Genomic DNA, 25,929 nt, shown 5'->3' with positions numbered 1-25,929 from the left:
CAAATCCCGGGCGCACTCCCCGGAAGTGACGTAACAAGGCACGCGTGGCGCCGGCCGGCGTTTCCGCAAACAGAATCGTGGATGTCTGTGTGGGTGAGTGTGGCGTTCGGCGTTCTGGCCTGTCCTTGGTTCTTTGTCTTTAGCGCGCCTAGAGCACAGCCAGGCCGAATGCCCGCACGCCTGGCTGGGTTCGCTTTCCTTCTGCCTCCTCCCTCCCGTCCCTGCCTCGTGGGGTTTATTGTGCCCGTAGCCGGAAGCAGTGTGAACGGTGCTTGTCTTGAGACGGTGGGCGCTGTTGCTCCACCTGACCACGCTAGTCCAGGGAGGAGAAGCTCCGGTGCTTCTGTTCTGGCCGAGGGGCTCTGCTGAGGCTGCGATGGGCCGGGTGTGGTGGTGGGAGGCAAAGATGGTTTGTTCTGTCCGGAGCAGTGCTGTAGGAACCTGAACCAGAGGTTGAGTAACAGCTAGGCCAGGGGTGGGGGTGGGGACAGATGAAGCAGTGGAGAACTGCTTGCCCTCTCCCCCTTTCTGTTTCATTGATTTGTACCCCGGCTCTAGACAGTCAAGGTGGTTCGTCGAGGTCATGCTTGCCCGTTAGCTAGCAGGCAGAAACTGGGATAACTAAGAAAAGTGATATACTTTAGGGGTGTAACCAAATATATATATATATGGAAGGTCATAGCCTTTGCATACCCCAACAAGCGTGTTTCTGCCACCTCAGTAAACCAATTAAAAGAGCTTATTTAGTAATGAAAAGCAGAAAAAGGAGGCTTACTCTGTGCGAACCATTGGGAAGCAGCACCGAGATATCCATATGATAACCATTCCATCTTTGTGGGTCCTGAAATGAGGGTGAGGTCTAAATAGGGGGCAAGAAAAATGCAGTCTGGCCAAGGTGTGGTCCCGCCTACGTTTCCCATCTTTTCCCCTTTCTGTAAGGTGTTCTCACTCTTTTGCCCGCCTGGCTTCTTTCCCTTGTCTCAGCATAAGATTCCTAGAGGAAATAGTCATTGATATTCTCTCTTTCTATCGTCTGTGCCTCTGCTTCGTGTGCCACCCCCTCCCCCGTGTTCATTGTTTCAACAATTTAAAAGATCAACACACCTTGGTATCTCTTTAGAATATCTTGATTTCTGTGAGGCAAGTTAGTGTGATTGCAGCCAGGTCAAAATACCCATCTCCACATCGGTCAACCGTTTACCATAAACAGTTCTTCTCTGTTGTTCCATCGTGATATCTGTCTTTCAAGTATTTTTATTATTATCATTGATGTTTTATTATTATAATTATTGCTGCAAAGCTAAGTCTTAAAGCTAGAGCCTATAGAATACTCTTGTGAACCAGAATTCCTAGAAGGAAGCTGTGCCTACTAAGCTCTTGACTGATTTTTAGAAATGGAGTGATTCGGATAAAATGGAATGTTGCCGGTCCAGATCCTGCGGATCTTCGCCCATCTCTAGCCTCCTTATTAGCCACTCTGCTCTGTATGCGACCTAACATTTTGTGACCATTAGGTATATCTTTAGGAATGTATACACAGACCTTTGGTTCTGACCAACTAAAAGGCCAAGGATTCTGTCAGATAGCACTTGGGTCCTATAGCTGAGATGTCCTTTTCTGTGACCCACCTACCTGGTATTTCCACCAATGTATTTGAGATTTAGGATTCTCTTCTGTTACTATAAAATTTGCTGGAACTGTTAGCATGTTAGAACATGGAATTTGAGTAACCTAAATCAGTGTCCCTTAGCCACTGTCACACAAATTTGGCTCCAGAATAAACTATCTCTTATCCTCTTTGAGATAAGAGCTATTGCTTTCTTGTATATCAAAGTACTCTATAATTGAGTTGTTTAATACATAAATCTAGACATTCATAACCATTTTGTAGTTTTTTTTTTTTTGATTTTTCGAGACAGGGTTTCTCTGTAGCTTTTTGGTTCCTGTCCTGGAACTAGCTCTTGTAGACCAGGCTGGCCTTGAGCTCACAGAGATCTGCCTGCCTCTGCCTCCCGAGTGCTGGGATTAAAGGTGTGCGCCACCACTGCCCGGCTTCATTTTGTAGTTTTGAATGCTTTTATGATAGCTAATCTGTGGAAGTATAGACTGTCTGAAAAAAATTCACCCTTAAATACCAATTCTAATTTTAGGCAATAATTACAGCTAATGATAACATTTTGCATGGTAAAATAAGTAAAAATAGACATTAAGTGGCTGAGGAGAAGTAGAGTTTTCATAATTGGATGAGTAATTTTCCTTGATACTGATTTGTAGTAGTTACTCTGTAACTGATCTTCCTAGTTGGTTTGTTTTTATTCTCTAGTTTAGTTGTTCCTATGTAACATGTTTTGGTATTCTGTTACTTTGAGTCAATACCTAAAAGTTAGTGACAACGAATGTCCTGAAATCCTTCCCAGTTTCCAGTGAGTCATTTTTTACCTGTTCATGTAACTACTGTTGTCTTTCTTTATGCAGAAGACCTTTAAGAATGATTTACCTCTTTTACTTTTCTAGTGTTGTCATAAGACGCTGACCGGGACAATCTTTTAGTAGAGTTTATTTGGGGCTTATAGTTTCAGAGTCCATGTCAGGGACATAGAAGCAGGCAGGCAGGCAGGCAGGCAGGCAGGCAGGCAGGCAGGCAGGCATGGTGCTGGAGCAGTAGCTGAGAGTTTACATTGATTCAGAAGCACAAGGCAGAGTACTATGTCTGGGCATGGCCTGACTTTTGGAACTACAAAGCCCACTCAAGGTGACCTGACCTCCTCCATCAAGGCCACACCTTCTAATCCTCCCTAAACTGTGGCACCAACTGAGATTAAGCATTTGAATATATGCACCTGTGGGGGAACTTGAAATTTCATGGTCTCTCCTTTTTTTTTTTGATTTTTGATTTCCCTTTTCATTTCTTTCAGTAACACAGCTTGATAATTTAGTAGAAGTGTTTAAGCTGTGAATTTAGTGACTATAGTTCACATTACACTTCTTTGTAGTACTAGTTCTGCTTATTGAAGGAGCTCTAAGGAGGCCATTAACAATTCCCTTGTAACAGATGACCTCCTTCCCCCCATTTTACACAGATGCCTTGGCGCATATTTGAAGCATCTTAATGGTCATTACGCTGAAGACTGAATCTTAAAGCTGTTCTAAATCTGTTTCCACTCTTCACTTTCTGTACAATTACAGGCTTCATTATTAAATAAGGATTTCAAGAATCTTAGCTTGCCGTATTATTTTTTGCATAGATTACCTAAGAGAGCTACTTATAGAAAGGGAAAATTTAAGCCGGGCGGTGGTGGCGCACGCCTTTAATCCCAGCACTCGGGAAGCAGAGGCAGGCGGATCTCTGTGAGTTTGAGGCCAGCCTGGTCTACAAGAGCTAGTTCCAGGACAGGAACCAAAAGCTATGGAGAAACCCTGTCTCGAAAAATCAAAAAAAAAAAAGAAAGGGAAAATTTATTTTAACTCATGATTTTGGAGACTTCAGCCCATGCTACTTGATTTTGGTGATGTGGAGCCTATGGTAAGGCAGGCTGTTAGGCTGGTGCGTGTGTGTAAAGGAGGAGGCAGTTTACATCATGGTAGTCAAGTGGTAATTACCTGACAACTAGGCATAGTTTACATCTAATCTCCAAACAGCCCTTACCTCCCTAAAGTCTCTGGAACCCCCAGAATAGTGCTACTAGTTGAAGACCAACCAAGCATTCAACACATAAGCCTGTGGGGGAGTTTCACAAACAGCAGCAGTACCTGTGCTCCAGCCTCAAAGTCTGATAATGGAAATGCACATAGCTCACTCTTAGTACCTAGCGTTAGCAGTTCCAGTGCTGTTCCGAAGTCTACGTGCCAGGTGTCTTGACACCCGGGGCAGGCCCTTTGCTGTGAGACAAATGACATAGTAATGCAGGTGGGAACCCAAAAGATAAGTCTGCCAGCAGGAGCATTTTACAGCGAGCCAGGCTTACAAGATCTTAGGGAACAAGGATGCTTTGGGGGATCGGCCGTTCATACATACTACGCTCTGGTAGAGAATTTGAAAAGATTTGTTCCTGCGGTAAAACTTTGTCTTAGGCTAAGTTTAAAGCTAGCAGACTAATTAACCTAGTGGAAGGAATGTCAGCATTCAAGCTGTTGTATGCTTTTTTGTTGTTTTTGCTTTTTGAGATGCAGTCTCACTGTGTAGCCCTAGCTGCCTGAAACTATGTAGACTTGGCTCTAACTCACAGAGATCCTTTGATCTTTACCAGCCAAGTGCTGGGATTAAAGGCACATAAAACTGTTCTCAGCTTGTAGCATGGTTATCAGTAACTACTTTTGACTAGCTTTACAGTGAGAATTAAGAGCAGAAACCTGAAGTTTGATAAAGTTATGTTGTTACAACATACTAGGTCCACATATACATATTGTTTCAAAGTCTTCCCTCAGATCTGCAACACATTGTCAAGTAGTCACGTGTGGCAACCCCACTTCTCTGGTATTAGTCTTAGTAACTTTTGCATCACTGTGATGCCAGAGAAAGCAATTTAAGGAAAGCAGGATTACTTTGGCTTGTATTATTTGAGTTTCAGTTTGTGATTGCTTGACTCTTGTACTTGGGGCAGAATATCATGGCAACAGTAGTGTGTGAGCAAGGAGCTTCGTTTTATAGTGATGGACAGGAGGCAGAGAGGCAGTTGTCATGGATGGGCATAACCCTCACTGGTATCTCTCCAGTGACCTACTTCCTCCAAACTAGTCCTCATGTACTACTGTATATTTATAATTTCATATTATGCATATATAAGCACTTTTTAGTCCTGGTGTGTATAAGCTTTTGGCATGATGAAACAATGCCATCTACAATGTTCATGTTTGAGATTTTCACCAAACAGTTTATAATTTTTGTGTTGGATCACATTTATAGCTATAATGAATGACCATAAGTGGTACTGGACCATAGATAGGTTAGACATAACTGCATGACTGAAATTGTTTAAACTCCTAAAACTAATAACCAAGTTGATCAAAATTATCATAGAGTCTTAGCATTAGTGTTTATAAATAATACCTTTTATTTATTTATTTATTTTTCTTTTTGGACCATTCCGGTGTTGATTGATGAAGTTTTGCTGTCAGTTCAAGTAACCTGAAATGGAAAGCTCTGCAAAAACAGAAAAATATGAAAAGATGTCTTTTGACAAAGCAAAAGTGTCCATAGATTCTGAAACAGAATCTCCTCCATCTGCATCTGGGCCAAACCTTTCTGAGAAGACTCCTACATGCCAGCCAAAAGTCAGGAAGGAGTTTGAAGGTGGTCTTGTGGAGGAAAATTTGAGTTGTGTGGAGGACTCCCCATCTAAGAAAAGAAAACTAGATGTTGAAAATGAGGAAAAATGCTCTGATGATGATGGAGGTGTTTCAAAGAAAAGGAAACTGGAAGGGGGTGATGTTTTCGAAGACGAGCCTTCCTCTGGAGGGACCACCCAGAGAAAGAGAAAACTACAGTCCGAGGATGTTGCAGAAAAGCGGAAAGTATGCTTCGTGTATTTTATTTGTAATTCAGTGCTCTAATCACAAGGGTGGTACAGCTGTGGATATGTATGTATGTGTGTATGTATGGATGTGTATGTGTGTATGTAAGATATGTATATATCTTAAGGCACAATGGACTCTTAACTTTTTTAAGTTAACTTTTAACTAAAATTAAAATTTAGGGTGAAAGTTGTACTATGATCATTTTTATTTTAGAACTGTTATTTTAACCAGAACCTTGAAAACTAGTATAATAAAAAGCAAACTATAGAATATTTTTTTTAAAGATGGCAGTATGTGGTTCACTTGATTTATTCTTTTTTCTCTTTTATTTAAAAATTTATTTATTTTATGTGCATTGGTGTTTTGTCTCAATCCATGTCCGTGTGAGGGTGTCGGATCCCCTGGAATTGGAGTTCCAGACAGTTGTGAACTGCCCTGTGGGTGTTGGGACTTGAACCTTGGTCCTTTGGAAGAGCAGCTAGTGCCCTTAACCGCTGAGCCATCTCTCTAGTCGCCCCATTTTTGTTTTCATTTTTAAATCAGGTGTTTCAAGTTGCTTGATGATCACTTAAAGCACTAAATGTCAGAGTTGTGCCCAGCTTTCTTCAGTTCCGAGCTGTAGTTGTTCTCAGCTTCTAGTTGGTTTACATAGTTATTTAGTGTAATTTTGGTTACGTTGAAAAGGCCGGTGTGAAGTAAATGCTAGCAAACATTTACCACATTGGGAAGGATTCTGAGGCCAAATCTGCTACTGGAGACAAAGAATACTTAAATAACAGTAACATTTGCTATCGGCCTGAAGAAGAAAGTAACAAGCCAGGCTTTTACCAGACAAGTGAGATAATAGGTTAAACTTAGGTTTGGGAACTTATACTGGCAGGTTTCTTTTTTTTTTTCAAGTAAAAATTTACCCTTAAATTTGACCTGTGAAGTAAGTAAAGATGCGCTTTGAACAGGGCGATGGCAAGTGCTGGAGTCCTTTACCCACTATGAATTGTTATAGAAATCCAGGGTTTTACTAAATGCAGGTAGAAAACTGTTGGTTAGAGTAATGATGAGTACTAAGTCACTGATATTGAGTGTGACTACTAAATTCTAACTTCCCAAATGTATGCATTAAATAATCATAAGAATAATTCCTACTGAATTATTTACTGAATTAATTACTGAAAATGTAATAGCTTATTTTTCTTTCTTTTAGGAAGTTGATCCATCGACTGCAATTCATTGTTGAATAAATTAGAACTCTGGAAAAAGAGTAGTTTCCTTAGAACATGTAGCCTTAAATTATATATTTCATGATGAAGACCTTAAGGAATCAGGGAAACACCACTTAGGTGTGGTAGTAGTTTCTGTATTTCTGTGAAATTCCTTCAGTTGTGTTTGTCCTTCTGTCGTCAGGTGGTTACAGGGCTTTTGCTTGCTTTCTAGGTCTTGCTCTGACCTTTGACTTTTGTCCTTTTGGTTACAGAAGCTGGAGGAAGGACACAGCTCTGCCGTTGCTGCCCACTATAACGAGCTTCAGGAAGTGGGTTTGGAGAAGCGCTGTCAGAGTCGCATCTTTTACCTAAGAAACTTTAATAATTGGATTAAAAGTATCCTTATTGGTATGATTGTTTTTTACCCTTTAGTTAAGAGATTTAAAATTTCATTGAATTACGTTTTACAGTGCTGGACATTGAAGCCAAGGGTGTACGCATTGACGTGCTCTACTAAGCTGATCCACAGTCCATTTCTTTGCTTTTTTCCCTTCCATTTTTAATCATATAGTAAGCTACAAAGGCTATTATTTGTTTTTCATTTTGTTGGCTTTTAAAAGCGAGATAGCCAAAAGTAGGCCTTCAGATAAGTTATTGTTTGCTTTTGGTTTATTTTATGGGGTATTAATGATGTTTAGTTGAATAGTAAGTTAAACAGGCTTTCATTTGGCGGTGTGCTTCTTTGTACTTATAGTCCATGCTACTTGAAGCTGTTATATAACTGTCTTACTCTAATAGTTTTAGTGCGGTGGCTCATGGGAGTGAACATCGCGTTTTGTTATGTCAGGAAAGAAAGTGTTGCTCTGACTCCACCTACAAGCTTTAGTGAGTCGGCATCACTTATCATAGAGCTTGTTTGTCTCTTGTGACTTCTTGGGGAAATAATGTTTCCTTTGATGTTGATAAAGACATACAGCGTTGTAGCTGACATGTCTATGGAAGCTCACCTTTAAAATTAAAATGGAAATAAGTAGAGAAAATATGATTTAGAATGTAGTATTGTTTCCTCTAGTTAAATCACACTTGTATGTAAGTTTAGAGAAATTTTAAAAATGTGGTTTTGAAGTTTCTTTATAGTCAAGTTTTTTGTTTTTTTCTTTTGTTTGATTTTTAATTCATGTAAGTAAAGTTAAATGGGAATTCTGGCAAGTTGACCTTTAAAATGTTTATACATTTAACATGTCATTTTGTTATTTTGATGGATAAGTATAAGATTCATGACAGAAAGAAATATGGAATACATATGGTGCTATTAGAAGCTACTGTAATATCTATGTTAAAAGGCAGAAATATTTGTACTGAATATTTTAGCCACCTAAATAGTGTATACACAAATGATAAAGTATACAGAGTGATAAAACAGGAAGAATAAGTGTCAGATTCCTTGTATCAAGTTTAATACTGCTGAATACTTCATTTATCTCAGACTGTTAATAGGCCTGTTAAACCATTGTTTGAACTTTTGCCTTTTTATGAGTTAAAGATAGTTTTTGGGTGTTTCTTAAGTCTGAGTATAGAGAATAAGAATCGATTAGTTTAATGTATGAAGTTAAACATTGGCTTATGGGAAGATATAGAGAAAGCTGCAAGAAATACAAGTTAGTTTCTTTCTTTTTTGTAAATGTAGCTTTTTTTAAAATTAGAACTTAAATCTATTTAATGTTGACTCAATTTTTTTTTTTTTGGTTTTTAGAGACAAGGTTTCTCTGTAGCTTTGGTGCCCATCCTGGAAGTAGGTCTTGTAGACCAGGCTGGCCTTGAACTCACAGTGATCTGCCTGCCTCTGCCTCCCGAGTGCTGGGATTAAAGGCGTGTGCCACCACCACCCGGCTTGACTCAAATTTTGAAAGCATCCTTCAGAAAACCATTTTAACCTTGTAAATAGTAAATATGTTCTCTAATGCTAAAGGATCAAGTTAGTTATTCTGTTAGATTTTGGAATACAAGATTACAAATTGACGATACATTACTGTGTTATAGTTCATATGCTGTGTCAGAAGTTGCTGTAGTAAAAATCAAGAAAATGCATTATGATTATTTTATCTCTTGTTTTAGGGGAATTTTTAGAAAAGGTACGACAAAGGAAAAATCGTGACATCACTGTTTTGGACCTAGGATGTGGAAAAGGTGGAGATTTGCTCAAGTGGAGGAAGGGGAGAATTAGCAGGCTGGTGTGTGCTGGTAAGACAGAAACTGACATGGTAAAGAGTGACTCTGGGGACCAGTGAAATGGCCCAGTGGGGAAAAGCACTTGCCATGCAGGTCTGACAACCTGCGTTTGATCCCCAGACCCCACTTAAAGGCGGAAGGGAAAATGCCTACTTGTGCTTGGTCTCGCTTTTGCTCACGTACAGTGATAGTAGTGATAACTAAATCACTAATGAGTTCTAAACATCAGAGTTATTTTGGTCGATTAGGTGAATGGGAAATTGGAAGGTTCTCCTTGCCAGCATGATGCTAAGGTATTTTAAGGCTACTCTTCTCGTGTGACCTATGCATATGATAAGTGTTTTGAAATATTAATTATGTTTTTCTGGATGGTTGTTATAGTTGATAGTAACTTGTCCTGGGAAGGACAAATTGTTGAAACACGATGAAATTTCCATCGTGTTCTGTTTGATAGGCTGCAGGAAGTACAACAGCACAGCCTCCTAAAGTGCTGCTCAAATGAGGAGTTTTTACATTTTCTTTACTTTATGCGCCTTGTATACTAAAAATATTACAGAAGAATGAATAATTCTTTGTGGGCTATAGCTGTTGATGTTTGACCATGTTAGAAATCAAGACTGATTTTTAATTCATACAAAAAAAGTTTAATGGGAATTCTGGCAGGTGTTTCTCTAACGTGTCGTTTTGTTATTTTAGTGACTAAGCAGTTGTAAAGAAAGGTGGTGTTGCCTTTTCAGTAATTGTGGTTACTCATTTTGGGTGAACAGTCCACAAGTGGCATCCCTGTAAGGGGTGTGGTCTGGTGCCTTACTGACAGATGGTACATCTTCTTCAGACTCATTGATCTATCTGTCTTACATTTTCAGAATGGTTTCATAGTACCTGGAAAATGCTCTTTCCTAAAGTTATGTAGATCTTGTGTGTGATGCCAAGAAATACAATTTGTTTAATATTATTACCAGTCCCCAAAGTGGTTGATAAAAGGTTTCCCCCTTCTTTCAGAACTAATTTTTTGTTGTTGTTTTTTGTGTTTTCTCCGAAGTCAAATTTTATCTCTGGTAATAAGTACTATGCATTGTGTCCCTTAAAATGACTCTATTGATCTTCAAAAATACATGTATAGTAGAGTTTGATGGTCATTCTTTCAAGTTAAAGTGACTTACTTAAAACACATGACCACTATTAGTTGTACCAGACTTTTTCTTTTGAGCCAACAAAATCATGACAGTGCTGATCTAGCTCAGGCTCATTTCTGGCTGTTTTAACTTACACTAACCTGTTCCTCTTTATCTTCCTTTTTGCTTTGGGACTTTGTACTTTTCTTTGCTTCTTTATATCTTACTTTCACTGCTTCTCTTATCTGATTGGCTGGCTGCTGCCTGACTTCTTGCCTGGATTTCCTCATTCTCGTCTCTTTTCTTTTTCTTGTTCTTCTTTCAAGCCTAGATTTCTCTTGTTTATTCTCTCTGCCAGCCAGCTCCACGTGTTCCTCTCCTGCCTACCTTTTAATTAGACCAGTCAGGTGCCTTAAGCAGGCAAGGTAAAACAAATGCAAAACATTTTTACATAATTAAACACACATCCTTACATTGTTAAACAAATGCAGCATAAACAAATATAATACACCTTCACATAGTCAAAGTGATATTCCGCAACAATTAGCTCACAACTCAGAATAGATATACTAGGTGCTGCTAATAACGAGAAGTTTGCTCCTCACTGTACCACAGTGGTGTTCAGAGATAGGAATTAGATGGCCAAGACAACTTCTTACTGCTTTATGAAGGATATTTTAAATGAAACTGACTTTTCCCACTGGGTGTGATAGTGAAGGGCACAGGACAGATGCGGTGCTGCTGCTTTGCATGTATCATCAAGAACTGTTTTACCCATCGTTGTTCTTTCTGTCAGGAGTGCAGATCTCAAAGGAAGGACAAGAACAGAAACATTACAGTATGAAAACAGTAACTTGGTATTTCACGAAATGAGCTTATAGACGGTGTTAGGTTTTATAGTTCAAATTGGAATCTAAGTTGTCTGCCTAGTATTTTGAATGAACATTTAAAACCTGGGGCTGGCAAGATTTCTCGGTGCATAAAAACCCTTACTGCCTAAGCCTGACAACTGAAGTTTGATCCCCAGAACCCATGGTGGAGGGAGAGAACCAATTCCTGAAAGCTATCATATAATGATGATGATAAAATTGATCATCCTCACACTTACCTACCATAAGTACTGTGAAGAAAGTTTCTGCCCTGGAACAAAGGAAGCAAAGCCTTTGTTTAAAGGAACTAGATAGAACCCTACAGGCATTTCCTTGGCTTGTGCCTGGATTTCATGCCCCAGTTTATCAGTTGAGTTGTTAGTCTGTGTTAACATTTCCTGACACCCTTTACCCTTCTAGATATTGCTGATGTTTCTATGAAACAGTGCCAACAGCGTTACGAAGACATGAAAGGTCGTCGTGATAATGAATATATTTTTAAGGCAGAATTTATAACTGCTGACTGCTCAAAGGTACAGAATCTTTATTGTTTTAATGTTGAGATTTATTTTTATTTTATATGTATGGGTGTTTGTCTGTGTATGTTTTATGTGCACCATAAGCATGCTTGATACCTATGGAGTCCAGGAGAGGATATCAAATCCCCTGGAACTGGAATTAAGGATAGTTACAAGCTGCCATGTAGGTTCTTGAAATCAAAACTATATCCTCTACAAGAGCAGCAAGTGCTCTTAACTGCTGAGCCATCTCTGCAGCCTCACCTTTTAAAATTTATTTTCTTCCTAGAGTGCTCGGGATCAGTTGCAGAGCCTTATGCATCCTGCATCTCCATTTATAAAATCGGCTTGTTTGTTAAAATGTGTTTTGAAACATTAAAAATCTTAAGGCATGCATTTTTGATTTCTACTGGAAATTTATCCTTGGGTACTTTTAGGAAAGTTTACTTTTAATAATTGGATATTTGGAATCACTTTGTTTCTTTTTGATTTGGTCAAGATTTGTTTTCTAATAGTCACCCCTTAGTGTCCTTAAGGCATTGGTTTCAGGAGCCCCAGAGTCCACAGAAGCTCAAAGTCACTTACATAAAATGGCATAGTTTGTTGATGGCTGCACATATACTTGTGCATTCTTTAGAAGCGTGTTCAGATAATTTTATTATTGTACCTAATACAGTGAAAATGCTGTGTCACACTGCGTTGTTTAGGAAGAAAGTGGCAAGGGAAAGAAGTCTACCAACTTATTTAAAAAATAAATTTTCTGGGCTTGGAGAGATGACTCACCTGTTAGGAGCACTGAGTGTTCTTCCAAAGGACGCAGGTTCAATTCCCAGCATGGCAGCTCACAACTGTCTGTAACTCCAGTTCCAGGAGACTCAACAGCTGTGACAAAACATCCAAAGTACATACTATAAAAACCAAAAAAACCAAAAAACAATTTGTCTTTTGTATCTTCAATCCATTGTTGACTGAATTCAGTGTTACAGAACCTAAGGATTTGAAGCGCTGCTGTATTTTGCAATAGATCTGGACTTAAGTGTGTTTTATTCAACTTGTTTATAAGGATAGTTTCCTATCATGCTGGAATCGTATGTTTTCTGCCTTCCATTTGTTTCTGAAAGTCCGAATTGAATTGAATTGATGTCTCACTGGGAGGGAACTTGATGTTTTTTTGTCTTTAAGTATTAAGGTTTTAAAACATTTAAATTGTACATGTTTAGTAGTCATTTTGTTTGCAGCCTTGGAAATGAGGAGGAAAAGGAGTATACTGCTCAAATAGTGCCTAGTTAAGCACTGTTTCTTTTAGATGCCAAAGGCTGAATGTTTTTTGATTTTCCTTACCCAAGTTACTGTTGAATGTCAGTTTATTTTACTTCTCAAGACCAACTTAAATGTTATATAACATTTTAATTACTATTATGTGAGTACAGTGTGTGTGCGTGCATGTGCACATGTGAAGGTGGGGCTTCGTTTGTGCCACAGGTGCCACAGGTAAAGCCCTCCTTGTTTGCTTCTGTTCTTTATGTCCTGCTAGTTGGCCTGTTCACTTCCAGAGGATTTTCTGTGTCCACCTCATCTCATAAGAGGGGTGGGCTGCTGGCATATCCTGATATACATGTATCCGAAGGACCCAAAGTCAGGTTGTCAGACTTGCAGGGCAAGAACTTTTACCCACCGAGTCATCTCTTTAGGCAGATATACATTTTTAACATGATTTCAGAATCTCCAGATTTTTCAAGCACTATGAAAATCAGAATCGGGATTATTGTGTGTGTGTGTGTGTGTGTGTGTGTGTGTGTTGGGTAGGCGGGTGAGTGCATACTCATAGATGCATGTGTGTGTGTTGGTCAGGCGTCAACTGTGGATGTTGCTCTTTGTTTTCTGAGCAGAATTTCTCTCAGGGGCCTTGGGGTCCTCGATTAAGCTGCCTGCCCAGTGAACCCCTTGCTACTGCTTCTGTCTCCCCACTCTTGGGATTACAAGCACACAACATTGCACCCAGATTTTTATGTTGCTTCTGGTCCACTAACTCAGAAACTTTAATTGTGTTATCTGCTTATACCTGCAAAATGTTTTAGACCAGGGTAAGAAAAAACATTTTTTTTTTTTAAAAAATGATCTTTGTTATAATATGTACATGACAAGAGAAAGAAGAAGTTAAAGATTGGTGAAAACTATTGGTTACTGTCAGGTTACTGTCTACCTTAAGAACCCAACATTCTGGTAATTTGCTAAAAACACTTTTAATCTATGTTGTATTAGTTTGGAATCTTAACCCATTCACATTTGTTACAGGAACTTTTGGTTGAAAAATTTCATGATCCAGAAATGCGCTTTGACATCTGCAGTTGTCAGTTTGCTTGCCATTACTCCTTTGAGTCCTCAGAGCAAGCTGATATGATGCTCAGAAATGCTTGTGGAAGGCTTATCCCTGGGGGCTATTTTATTGGTACCACCCCCAATAGCTTCGAATTGATGTAAGTAACTTGAATCTAATAAAATTCGTCAGATACCTTTTTAAATTGCATCATGTAGTTTTTCACATGCATGATATTATTGCTAGGATTAAAAATGTTAATCACAATTCTTTTATTTTTATTGTGGAATAACTCTAATAGAAAACGCCTTGAAGCTTCAGAAACAGAATCATTTGGAAATGAAATATACACTGTGAAATTCCAGAAGAAAGGAAGTTATCCTTTATTTGGCTGCAAATATGACTTCAACTTGGAAGGTGTTGTGGATGTCCCTGAATTCTTGGTCTATTTTCCATTGCTAACTGAGTAAGAATGTCTTGATCTGTTGCTTTTTCTTTTCCCTCATCACTTATCCTTAGGGGACAACATTAATATTGTATTATTATTAATATTCATATTGTATTTGAAATGCAACGCCACGAAAAAGCCTTAGCTGCAGAATTGGTGTCCACTTTAAATAGATTTCTTTCCTAAGAGGAGAGAGCCAACCGCTTCTACTCAACACAGAAGATAACTGACCCTACAGGGAGCAAACACAACTTTGATGATCTAAAAGATCTTCCCTGTGAAAGAGATTATCAAAAGTGTATTTCAATATAGCGTTGAAACTGCCCAGTGTTACTGTTGTTTTGTTCTTTCTTTCTTTCTTTCTTTCTTTCTTTCTTTCTTTCTTTCTTTCTTTCTTTCTGTTTTTTTTTTTTGAGACATAGTCTCTATTATGTAGTCTTGGCTGTCCTAGAACTTGCCATTAGACCAGGCTGACCTTAGCCCTCACAGAGATTTACCTACCTCTGTCTCCATAGGGCTGGGATTAAAGGCATATACTATCTTGTCCAGCTTACAGTGTTGATTATAAAGTCCCGATTCATAGGTGTAGTCTCCCCATGCACATTAATTCCTAAGAAATCTAGTGAACTGCAAGCACAGGAGAAATTGAAGGAACTGGGCTTTTATCATGTGGCTTCAAGACCTTGTCTCCTACACACACACACACACACACACACACTAATCTGCAGGATTTTCCTGCCAGCAGAGTATAACAAAAGCCAATTTAGATGGAGGCTATATTCAGATGACCAAATTTCACTTTGTAGTCTATGGAAACAGACATCTTCTATTTTGAATATTAACCAAGGAAGCAGGACTGTTTGCTTACCTAAATTTTGCTGGTTATTATTTTAATCTAGACTCAGTCACCTTTTAAAAGTAAGCATAATGTTTTCATTATGCGCTAGGTTGGTGGTTCATCCATGTAGTCCCACACTCAGGAGGCCAGCCTGGGCTACAGTGTAAGACTGTTTCAAAAACAAGGAAAGAAAGTAGAGAACTGGGGAAGGAGGGAGGGAAGGAACGACAAAATCAAGTAGCGAAGACATGACAAGACATAAAAATAGTGAATACACTGTTGTAAGCAAACAGAATTTAAGATTTTAAATCAATTTGCTTTTTATTTTAAAACTTAATCAGCTTTGGGAAACTGTTTCCTTTCAACTTCATAAAAGAAGAAATTAGAGGTTTTTTTTTTTTAATTTGTTTTGTATTTAAGCTTGGTGTTTTTGCTTAACAAAATTAGTAGTTTTAGTAGACCCCCCAAAAATAAAAGTATTAAAATGAAATACTGTTGTTAAACAAACTCAGCATTGTTTTTTACTTAAATTCCTTGAAGATAATAAACTGAGAAAGTTGTAGATTCTTATTTTATCTCATTAAATTTGTTTGAGAGTTTTATGTAAGAGTTACAGTTTTGATGGACTCCATCTCTCCCTCCCTAAATCCACTTCTTCCCATGCTCCTCACACATCCTCAGAATTTATTTTCCTTTTCTATGATGATGTTGATGATAGTGATGTTAATCATCGCCACAGAAATGGAACTCACAGCTTCTAACATTCCATGTAATTGGTACAAAGAAGTGAATAGGTTCTGGGGCAAACCTTAGCATTTAGAAGTTAGGTTAAAGTGGTACACGACTTTAATCCCAGTATTTGGGAGGCAGACAGGTAGTTTGAGGCCAGCCTGTTCTGCAAAGTGAGTTCCAGGACAGCTACAACTGTTACACAGAGAAACCTTGTTTTCAAGAAAACCAAATTTAAAAAAAGAAGTTAGGTTAAAGGGAATCCTGTAAAACAATCTGCAAGAAGCCATGCAAGATACAGTTTTGACAAATACAGTTTATTTTGCTAGAGAATACGGGAGATAAAAATGATTGCTATAAGAAAGACGCTGGCATTATTGCAGATGTGAGGAGGTGAATAGAGTAGAACTAAAGCTAGGAAAGGGCTCCCTGTGGCCTTTGTCCCGTGACCTCTTTATCGCGCTAAAGGAAAACCGGTCTGCAGCTTATGGGTGTGTAGGGTGCTTGTTTCTTCATAGGCATCTAGGTTGTTACTCAGCCTTCATTTGTGTTATTCTGCTCAACATAAGTAAATAGTAGCATTTTTAGTTAAGCCCGGATGTCACTGCTGTCATTTTTAAAGTAAACTTTATGAAATTAAAGGAGCAGAGCGATGGCTCTTGTTGCCAAGCCTGATGGCCTGAGTTCAGACCCTGAACCCGCGTTGTGGAAGGAGACGACCTTCTTCACAGAGTACCTCAGGTTGTGCTCTGCCCACTACCCACAAGCACACACATAGGAATTTGATGAAATGCTTTTTTTAAAAATGAAATTACAAACATTTGAAAACCTTTCTATTATTAATCTTTTTTGGACAGAATGGCAAAGAAGTACAATATGAAACTAATATATAAAAAAACATTTCGGGAGTTCTATGAAGAAAAGATTAAGAACAATGAAAACAAACTGCTCTTAAAGCGAATGCAGGCCCTGGAGGTAAGTGTACAGAAAAAGTGTAGAGATTCTAGGATGTGGTGGATGTGTTTGGTATTTTAGACTCCTTTCAGTGGTCTTCCCACATTGTGCAGTTTATAGTTGCTGTGGATACTCTGCCTTCAAGGACGAGGGACAGCGAGACCAAGGATAGATCCTGGTTTGGGTGCTTTAGTCCAAAGTAGAGATTTTAAGGGGTTCTTGGTATGTGCAGAAAGTCTTCTGAAGCATACGGCCTTTGGCTGGCCGAGCTTTCAGCACTAGCCCTTTCCCACTCCCATGGTCCTCAGAGGAGGGAGGATGACTGGGAGGCCAAGGGCCAGAACACTAGGATCCCAACAGTCTGATGCCCATGTCTGCTTTCACTGAGAACTCTCTTGGGAGGCATTTCTGGAAGGGTTACTCCCTTGAGAGGTGCTAGCTTCAATGCATTATGTAAAGTTTTATTGCTATCGGGAAGGGCAATTTTGTTTCTTACCATTTACTTGGGTCATCTGTCAGTAGATGAGGTGTTTGCAGGTACAGACACCATCTCAGGGTGGAGCTGCTAACTTGTAAGGTGCCTGGATCACAGCAGAGTAAAATTCTGAAGCTTTGTGATACGGTGACACTAAAGTCGAGAGATTGAAATCAAAGGAAACGTTTAAAATTGCTTTTGTTCGGATCGGATAAGGAAGTAAAGCTGTGAATGCTAAGGATGTACAGGTCCACAGAGCCGCAGGCTTTTTGCACATTTCAGTTTCCATTTTTTTCATACAAGGTCTCGCTTAGGTCTCGGTCTAGGCAGTGCTTCTGTCTCTTCTGAGTTCTGGGCTTATAAGCGCTTGTTACCAGGTACAGCAGTCCAGTATACTCTAAACAGCAAACCAGCAGCTGTTTCCAGTAAGATGTTTATAAAGAAAAGGGAAAAGATGCTCTGGGGGATGGCTCACTTGGGAGACCTGAGTTAGAGCCCCAGAACCTATAAGATAGCTGGGCGCTGTTGGGGGCAGAGATGACCTAAACACTGAGCTCCAGAAATGTGCAAGACCCTGTTTCAACAATGAAGATGGATATCCAAGGTTGACTTCTGGCCACCACCTACGCCTACCCCAAAGAAGGGGGAAGTGAGTAAGTGGACATTTGTGAATCATCCCCATGGAAGTTTCTTAGGACAACCTTGATTTTTAAAGGGGCTACATCCAGCCCAGTTCTTAGAATACTAAAGACAAAAGGCCTGTAGTCTATGATATATTGCTTAAAATGATTTAAACATAGCTCTGAAAGTAATTTAGATACTACCTCTTCTGCACAATTTTTAGATTATAACAGAAAAAGCCCTTTGCCAGAAGTCCAAACGTAAATATTTTCTGCTAAATGATCCCTTTGAATATTAAAAAATGTAGTTTGTCCAAGCTGTAAATAGTGTAAAATTATAGAAGTTGACCAGCATTTTGGAGATAGTTCCCTCCCCTGCCTTTTTCTCTTAGGTGAAAACTGTATATAGGGTTGGAGAAATGGTTCAGCAGGTCAGAGCACTTGCCATTCTTGCAGAGGATTTGATTTTGATTCCCAGCACCCACATCAGGTGGCTTGCAACCATCTGTAATTCTAGCCTCAGGGGATCCCCAAGGGCCTTGTGGTCTCTTCCGGGTACAGAATCACGCACGCTTGTGCGCGCATGCACACACACAGACACACACACACCTTTAAAAGAATAAAAGTATGTGTAGTTGTGAAGCAGTACTTAAGGATTGTTCTTACCATTTCAGTGGTTTACTCTGTTACACATGTAGCGAGATCTCTTAACTAGAATTTGTGTTTGCTTGCTTAGCCATACCCTGCAAACGATAACTCTAAACTAGCCTCTGAAAAGGTCGGTGACTACGCACACGCTGCCGAGTACATGAAGAACAGTCATGTAAGGTGTCCTCTGGTAAGTTCCCAGCTTTCCGAGTTGGAGGAGCATGCATGTGTGGAGACAGGGTATTTCACTTGTTCACAATATTTAGGCTTACTTAAGTATTAGAAATTTGGCAAATAATTATGTTGTCCCTAAGTTGTGAAAACTTTTGATGCTGTAGCATGTAAAATGTATTTCAGTGGGTAGCATTGAGAGCTTTTATAAGGCAGCTAATGGTAGGGAAAAATCATAGCCTTGGTTTGCAAGATTCTTTGCTCAGTGTTCCAGAGATAGAATTCCAATTTCCCTGAACTTAAGTGGGGGATGGGAGAATAGTATATTTTCATTTGTATTGACTTTGTGCAGGCTCTCACTTTTAAAAAATTAAATATGTGATAGTAAGAGAAGCCATAACAGTCCCAGTGAAAACTGAAGACTTTTTTAAAATATTTATTTATTATGTATACAATATGCTGTTTGTGTATATGCCTGCTGGTCAGAAGAGGGCACCAGACCTCATTACAGATGGTTGTGAGCCACCATGTGGTTGCTGGGAATTGAACTCAGGACCTTTGGAAGAGCAGGCAGTGCTCTTTACCTCTGAGCCATCCCTCCAGCACCCAAACTGAAGACACATGTCTCTTAACATCTTAGAATATTCTTTTCTTGATATTTCTTCAGTCTTACTAGGTCCTAGAACTGACACTGGATCTTAGGAAGTCAGTGGCTCGAGCAAAGCTGCAATACCTTATCGTATTGAAATTATTGTTTTGTTTTTGTTTTTTTGGCAAGTGTAATTTATTTTGTGATGCATACTTTGTGATTCTTTTGGTAAAACTCAGTATTTTTCATCTTTAAGCAATAGGCTTATGGTAGGTGTTTATTTCAACAGCAACTCAGCAGTGAGACTCATTTTCAAAAAGAAATGACTGGTTTTTTTTTTCTAAAACATTTGCTACTTCCCAGTACCATGAATCTGTATAAACTGAGACTATGTCTTAGTTTTTTCAGAAAGTTGATCTTACTTATTGTTTTTAGATGTTTATATCATAATGTTACTTATGTGCATTGTGTATGTTTTTATAGTGAAGTTAGGGGATTTTGCCACCTGTCTTCTATTAAAAATAAACTTGCTTTTACTTCTGCATTGAATCTAAAGTTTCCTTTCTTTTATAATTTTAGGGAACCTTAAGTAAGTCAGAATGGGAAGCTACAAGTGAGTATATCATCCGGCTACCTGGCAATTTCAATGATTCTGTTTTAAGGGAATTGTTAAAACTTGAAAATGTTAAGAGTTTTTCTGATATATTTTGTGTTTATGCTGATACACGTATCTCATGTATGTATGTATGTATGTATGTATGTATGTATGTATAATTTCCATTAGCACATCTGCTTAGTGACAAATGAAAATACCTGGAGGCTATTATTTAATAGACTTTCATGAGCATTCATAAATATTTCCTTTACATATTTATTAATAAGCAGCTGCCTCTGTTTTCACCTCGGGGTCTGTTGAATTGTTTGGCTTATAGGATATTCCCATGGAGTTACTTTTTGGCCATTCATATGGTGACAGCAGAGGGGGAATAATATAGATCGAGCACTAAGCAAAGCAGAGTAAGCAGGGCTGATAGGGAACATGTGTTTGGAAACAGGTGTTACACAGATACATCCTGACATGAGGCTGGTGACTCAGCGGATCCTGCAAGGTCCTGGGCTTCTGCAGCAGAGTGAAGTAGTCCTCTACATCAGCTTGCAGATCCTTAATGTTAAGATAAAAGGATTCTGATCTTTTATCTTGGGAACTTGAGCACAGTTTCTGCTGTCCATGTAATTGTTTGTTGATTATCTTGAAGGCAGAAGTAGGAAGTAGAGACACACTATTTAGTAAATACTGAATGTTGACTCACAGAATTATATGAAAGGACTTGAGGGGATTAAAACACAGACAAGTCTGCCTTCTAGAGTTTAGTGGAAGAAACAAACTCAAATACTGTCAGACAATTTAAATGCTGAAGAGAGGAAAGTAGATGGGGATTTTAAAGGTAGATCTGTCTGAGAGGTAATATTAATTATTATTGAGTGTTGAGTAGTATCTGAAGCTGCTGTAAACATTTCATCTGTTGTAAATCACTTAATCCCCCAAACATATGAGTTGGCTATTATGTCATCACAGGAGAAGGCATTTTAAAGTTTGGGCTTAATGACAGAACTAACCTGATTGACTGAGTTCCCATTCTCATAATCATTACCTCATTGAAGTCCTTACTATGAGCAAGATTTCAGAAATTTTGAGTTTCAAATTGTGTATCTGAAATCAAATTCTAGTGTTCTTAGTGTTGTTAAATGGCTAAGTAGATTTTTGTTTTGAAATATGCTTAAATGATTCTTTATCTACCCCAAAACCACTCAAGTAATAGAACTCAGAAAATAAATGATGTTTTTCTTTCTCAGTCTGCTTGAAAATGTTTTTTCTGATGGTAGGAATAACTAAACTCTAACTTCTCTTACTTCTTTTCTAGGTATCTACTTGGTCTTTGCCTTTGAGAAGCAGCAGTGAGCAGTTATTTGCCTCCGAGCAGCACTCCATCCTTACAGATGGAACAGACCATCTCAGATACATTTGACAGCTGTTTGTTTATTTACTAGTAAGTTCTCAATGTGTAGGATGCTGCCAACAAGTCCAGTGTATAGATTTGACACTGTCTGTGACAGGTTAGCATTGTGTGTGTATGTGTACATAAGAATGCTTTGTCTTTAAGATTTATTTTTGTGTAATAGTCTAAGAATTGGTTCCCTCTGCTATCAGAAACTATAACAAAGCATGTCAGAGCACCTGACCTCTCCCCAGTGCTGTGATTGCTGAGTGTTTACAGAGTTGAATTTACAACAGCTGTAGACTTGTCAAAGGAGTGCCAGCTTGCCGCCTTGCACTCCAAGTTTTGTTACAGTGTTTTTCGGTATGAAATGGATTGTGTTCTATACATTTGAATGTAAGTGTTCAATTATATATTGCTAAAGTTATAAGATTAAAACTTGATTTTAGATTGTTATTAAGAGCTACCTGGCTAGATTTTGACTGTGTTTCAATAAAGTAACTGTTTGCTAATACTACGAAATTCTGAGACTCTATAGAAGATTTTAGATGGCAGCATAGATATATTGTGGAATGGTTTGGTATTCTATTAAAAATTTCCTACCATAGAAATTAATATATCCAATTTTTGAGATTAATTAAGGTACTTTTAACTTTCTTCATTGGACAATGAAGAAATGGTTAGATTTTCTTAAGATTTGTCATAGTCCTGTTACATATTTCCTTCAGTGCATGTATGCAAGTGCAAGCAGGAGGTGTGCAGTGAGGGAAGGAGGTAGACTTCAGATGGATCCTCACCAATAGGAGACCTCAGTTAGATGCTGTATCTTTCCCAATTCCAAACAAGCAAGCCACGCTCTTTTCTTCCACCATTGGTATTCACACAGCAGAGCCCACTGTCTGATTGCCATTCGGACATGCATTTGTTGAGGCATATATCATACAAAAGTTGGCATGGCTGCCTTCCAAGTATTTACTTGCTCTCTCACAACCAATAAAATTGTCATTAAGTTGTCAATTGCAGAATTGACTTCTAGAACTGATGCCTGTGTGAACTGCTATTGCACATTTAAGAAATTTGACAGTCTTTAGATACATCAAGAAACTTGAAAGCAAATACAATTATATTTTCTTTTAAAAATCATGTATTTAAAGGACACTTTACAAAGATCATGCTTTCTATAAAAATCTATAGTACTTGCTTTAAAAGTAAGCTTTGGGCTGGAGAGATGGCTCAGCAGTTAAGAGTTCTGGCTGCTCTTGTAGAAGACCCATATTCAGTTACCAGCACCCACATGGCAGCTTATAACTGTCTCTAACTCCAGTTTTTGGGGCTCTGACACCGGTTTTGGTCTCCATGGGTACCAGGCATGCACATAGTGCATATACATACATGCAGGCAGAATACTCATACATACAAAATAAAAATAATTATTAAAAAATTAAAAGCATAATCAGTTTATATATTGTCACTGCTCATAGTATTAGAGAGTATCTTTTGTTCCAGGGTTTGGGGTGTGGGAATGAAAGTTCTTGCTCTTAGAAATTTAGGCTCATTTTATCCCTGGGGAAGACACTACTAAGTATTTTGATAGCTTAGCAGGTTGGGAAAGCTTTGTCACAATTCATGATTTTAGTTAATAGGTAATTCATCATTTTTTAGTCTTTTTCTGTCCTTTCCTTTCCATTCCATTCCATGGGTTGTTTTTAGGAGAGAAGAATTCCTCAAAGGGTGGAGTTATTGATGGCTATCCGAAGCAACAAGAAGAGAAATGTGGAGTTCCTAGGCCCTTTGCTGAGGAACCATAGAGAACTGGACTGGGTCTGAGATGGGATCTAGTTGTTATACCTACTGTCATAGACATAGGAGATTCCCATGAGGCCACTCTGCAGGAAACAGTTCAAGCAGCTGCCTTTTTCTTTTTGTATTGTTTTTATCTGTTCAGCCTCAATTCCTACACTGCTCCTTGCTAAAGTTAAATGACTCAAGATGAATTCTTGAGGACAAGAATGGGAAGGTGGCATTTGCCACTGTTTTATCAACAAATGAGACTTTTTTTTTCCCCAGCAGACTTGGAACCTACATGCTTAATTTTGTCAGGATTTGTAGTACCTCATGAGAAAGGCATGACTTTTCATTACAGAATCCAGGAAGAGTCCCTTATTTCAGGCTCAGTGGTGAGAATGGTTCAGAGGAACTGTTCAGACACTCCCAGGCTTGCCACACAAGTGTCCTCCAAGGTTGAGTTTAAGAATGAAGATGAGTGGCTGGAGACATGACTCAGAGTTTAAGAATGCTTGCTACTCTTTCAGAGGACTGGAGTTTGGTTCCCAGCATACACATCAGGTGGCCCACAACTGTTTGTAATTCCAGCTGCAGGGACTTCCAACACTCTCTTCTGGGTTCTGCTGGCACCTGCACACATGCACAGACATGCAGACACATATAAATAAAATAAATCTTTAGAAATGAAGATCATGTGGGCCATTTGTGAGAATGACACGACTTGAACTGGAGATAGTTGGCTTGGGGACAGATCTGCATGGTAGTAGGACCCGATGCTGACATGGAATGATGTGGGTCTAGAATTTACTTGGGGAAGCACTCTCATGTATACTGTGTTTATGGAGAGAAATTGAGGAGTTGTCAGTCTCTACCAATCCTCTGGTGGCTTAACCTATCCAGAGAGCCTCAAGCCTGCTGGAGCTGACTCATGCACCTCTTCAGTGCCCCTGAGCACCTCACAGACTGACTCTCAGTAAGAGAAGAGTCACTTACGCGTGATGACTGAATGCCAGAGAGGATACAGACTTTCTCAAGACCAAAGTATAACATACATACTCGCTTCCAAGGGTGGAACAGGTGAGTCCTGTAGCCTGGGTTGTTGGTTATTGAGACATTTAGGTGTGTTAATTCCTCAGTAAGGTGCCCCAGTAAATAGGGTGCCTGGTAGGAAACAGACTAGCTCATCTTCACAGTGTGGAGACCCGGTCTTCTAACCAGACTTGTGGGATCTATATACACTGCAGGTGATGGTGTTCCTCCAGCTTTACTGTGTGGATGTATCAGTACCAGAGTCTCTAAGAGAAGATACAGAAATGATGCTTTAGTGTCAGTTAAATACGTAGACCTAATTTTGTGGATTTGCTTGTTTAACCTCTGTTGAAGTGTTATATCTATACAGGCATCCGGATTCCTCACAGAACTTGCATGAATTCATAAGCCAGAAGCTGGAGCCTCCCTTCCACTCACTGCTGTCCCATCCACAACCACCATCCGGTTCTAAGCAAAAATCTTGTTTCATCTGGCTTGGAATATGTGAATGAAATTAAAACTACATTCTTTAGCTTTCACTTGTCAGTGTTGATGAGATTCTTATTCTCAACAGTTGTGCATTGTTCTCACGATTATACAGTATTCCCTTGTGTGAATAAACAACGTTATCCAATGGTGTTTTGGTTCATTTCTAACTTGGGAACTGTACTACCACAGTTACCTAGCAAATGGGTTTTTGTGCACATAGCTATATATTTCCTACTAAGAATAAGATTGCAAAGCCGTAATACATGCACCAAATTCATATTTACAGCTATCAAGAAGCTTTCCAGAGTTCAGTTACATTACATTCTTTTTTTTTTCCCCTGAGACAGGGTTTCTCTGTACATTTTGGTTCCTGTCCTGGAACTAGCTCTTGTAGACCAGGCTGGCCTTGAACTCACAGAGATCCCGCCTGCCTCTGCCTCCCTAGTGCTGGGATTAAAGGCGTGCGCCACCACCACCCGGCTTCTACCTTACATTCTTGATAATACCAGCTGTGGTTTGGATGAGAACAGAGGTTCAAATATATGTTTGAATACTTGGTCCCTAGTTAGTGGTGCTGTTTGGAAATGGTTAGAGGTGTGGCCTTGGAGGATGTGTGTCACTAAAGAAAAGACCTAAATTAATAAAATTAGAGGTGTAAAGGAAGTGTTATAAAAGACACCCATGAAATCCAGAGGGTTTTAAGGATACACTTCAAAGCCCATATTCTACTAAATTGGAGAAGCTGAGAGAAATGGATGAATTTCTTAATGAATCTGACCTACCAAAGTTAAACCAAGAAGATATTTTTTAAAAATGATAAGAAATGACATTGGAACATCATTTAAAAACCTCTCATCTAAAACAAGCAAGGTAGAAGCCCAAGTCCAAATGGGTTTACCACAGGACTTTACAGGAAGTTCAAAGAGCTAAAACCAATGCTCCTCAAACTGCTCCATAAAACAAAAAAGGAAATTATACTTCCAATTATTCTTATGAACACAAAGACCCAGATACCTAAACTAGATAAATGTATAGAAGAAAATTCTAGAACAAGCTCCTTCATGAACACAGATACAAAAATTCTCAGTAGAATGTGTGTGAACTGAATTTTAGAACATTTCCAAAATGATAAATCATCTTCATCCCAGAGATGTGGGAATGATTTAACACAAAAAAGTCAACAAATGTACTCCATTACATAAGTAGACTCAAGGACAGAAATCACATGATCATCTCAGATGGAGAAAAGAGCATTGGGAAATCTAGGATTCCCTTAGGGGTTCTGGAGAGTCCAGGGATACAAAGAATATAATAAAGGCAAAATTCACAAGCCCACAGGCAACAGCATGCTAAATATAGGATACAAAGAACAAAAATTACTAGTTTTCCTAGATAC

At 38.9% G+C, this 25,929-nt stretch overlaps 1 protein-coding gene across 1 annotated transcript; it reads left to right on the top strand.

The window, feature by feature from the left end:
- The first annotated feature begins 5 nt into the window (after positions 1–5).
- Positions 6–24,692, top strand: Rnmt (RNA guanine-7 methyltransferase). Its single transcript, XM_075968375.1, has 11 exons — positions 6–93; positions 5,104–5,511; positions 6,986–7,121; positions 8,829–8,954; positions 11,347–11,459; positions 13,740–13,921; positions 14,063–14,227; positions 16,634–16,751; positions 18,562–18,663; positions 19,813–19,846; positions 21,156–24,692. Exons 2-11 carry the CDS (start codon positions 5,131–5,133, stop codon positions 21,191–21,193), a joined length of 1,395 nt encoding a protein of 464 aa, XP_075824490.1. The 5' UTR covers positions 6–93; positions 5,104–5,130; the 3' UTR covers positions 21,194–24,692.
- The last annotated feature ends 1,237 nt before the right edge of the window (positions 24,693–25,929 follow it).

Source organism: Microtus pennsylvanicus, chromosome 4 (assembly GCF_037038515.1).
Source record: "Microtus pennsylvanicus isolate mMicPen1 chromosome 4, mMicPen1.hap1, whole genome shotgun sequence".
NCBI lineage: Eukaryota > Metazoa > Chordata > Mammalia > Rodentia > Cricetidae > Microtus > Microtus pennsylvanicus.
The sequence above is the reverse complement of the archived record's forward strand: the minus strand, read 5'-3'. Positions and strand labels throughout refer to the sequence as shown.

What these genes read in the sequence shown, in the direction of transcription:
- Rnmt (XM_075968375.1), top strand. Translation starts at nt 5,131, where the DNA reads ATGGAAAGCTCTGCAAAAACAGAAAAATATGAAAAGATGTCTTTTGAC. An exon ending in AGCGAATGCAGGCCCTGGAG is followed by an intron (nt 16,752 to 18,561) that starts GTAAGTGTACAG and finishes TTGCTTGCTTAG; the next exon opens with CCATACCCTGCAAACGATAA. An exon ending in GTCATGTAAGGTGTCCTCTG is followed by an intron (nt 18,664 to 19,812) that starts GTAAGTTCCCAG and finishes TTATAATTTTAG; the next exon opens with GGAACCTTAAGTAAGTCAGA.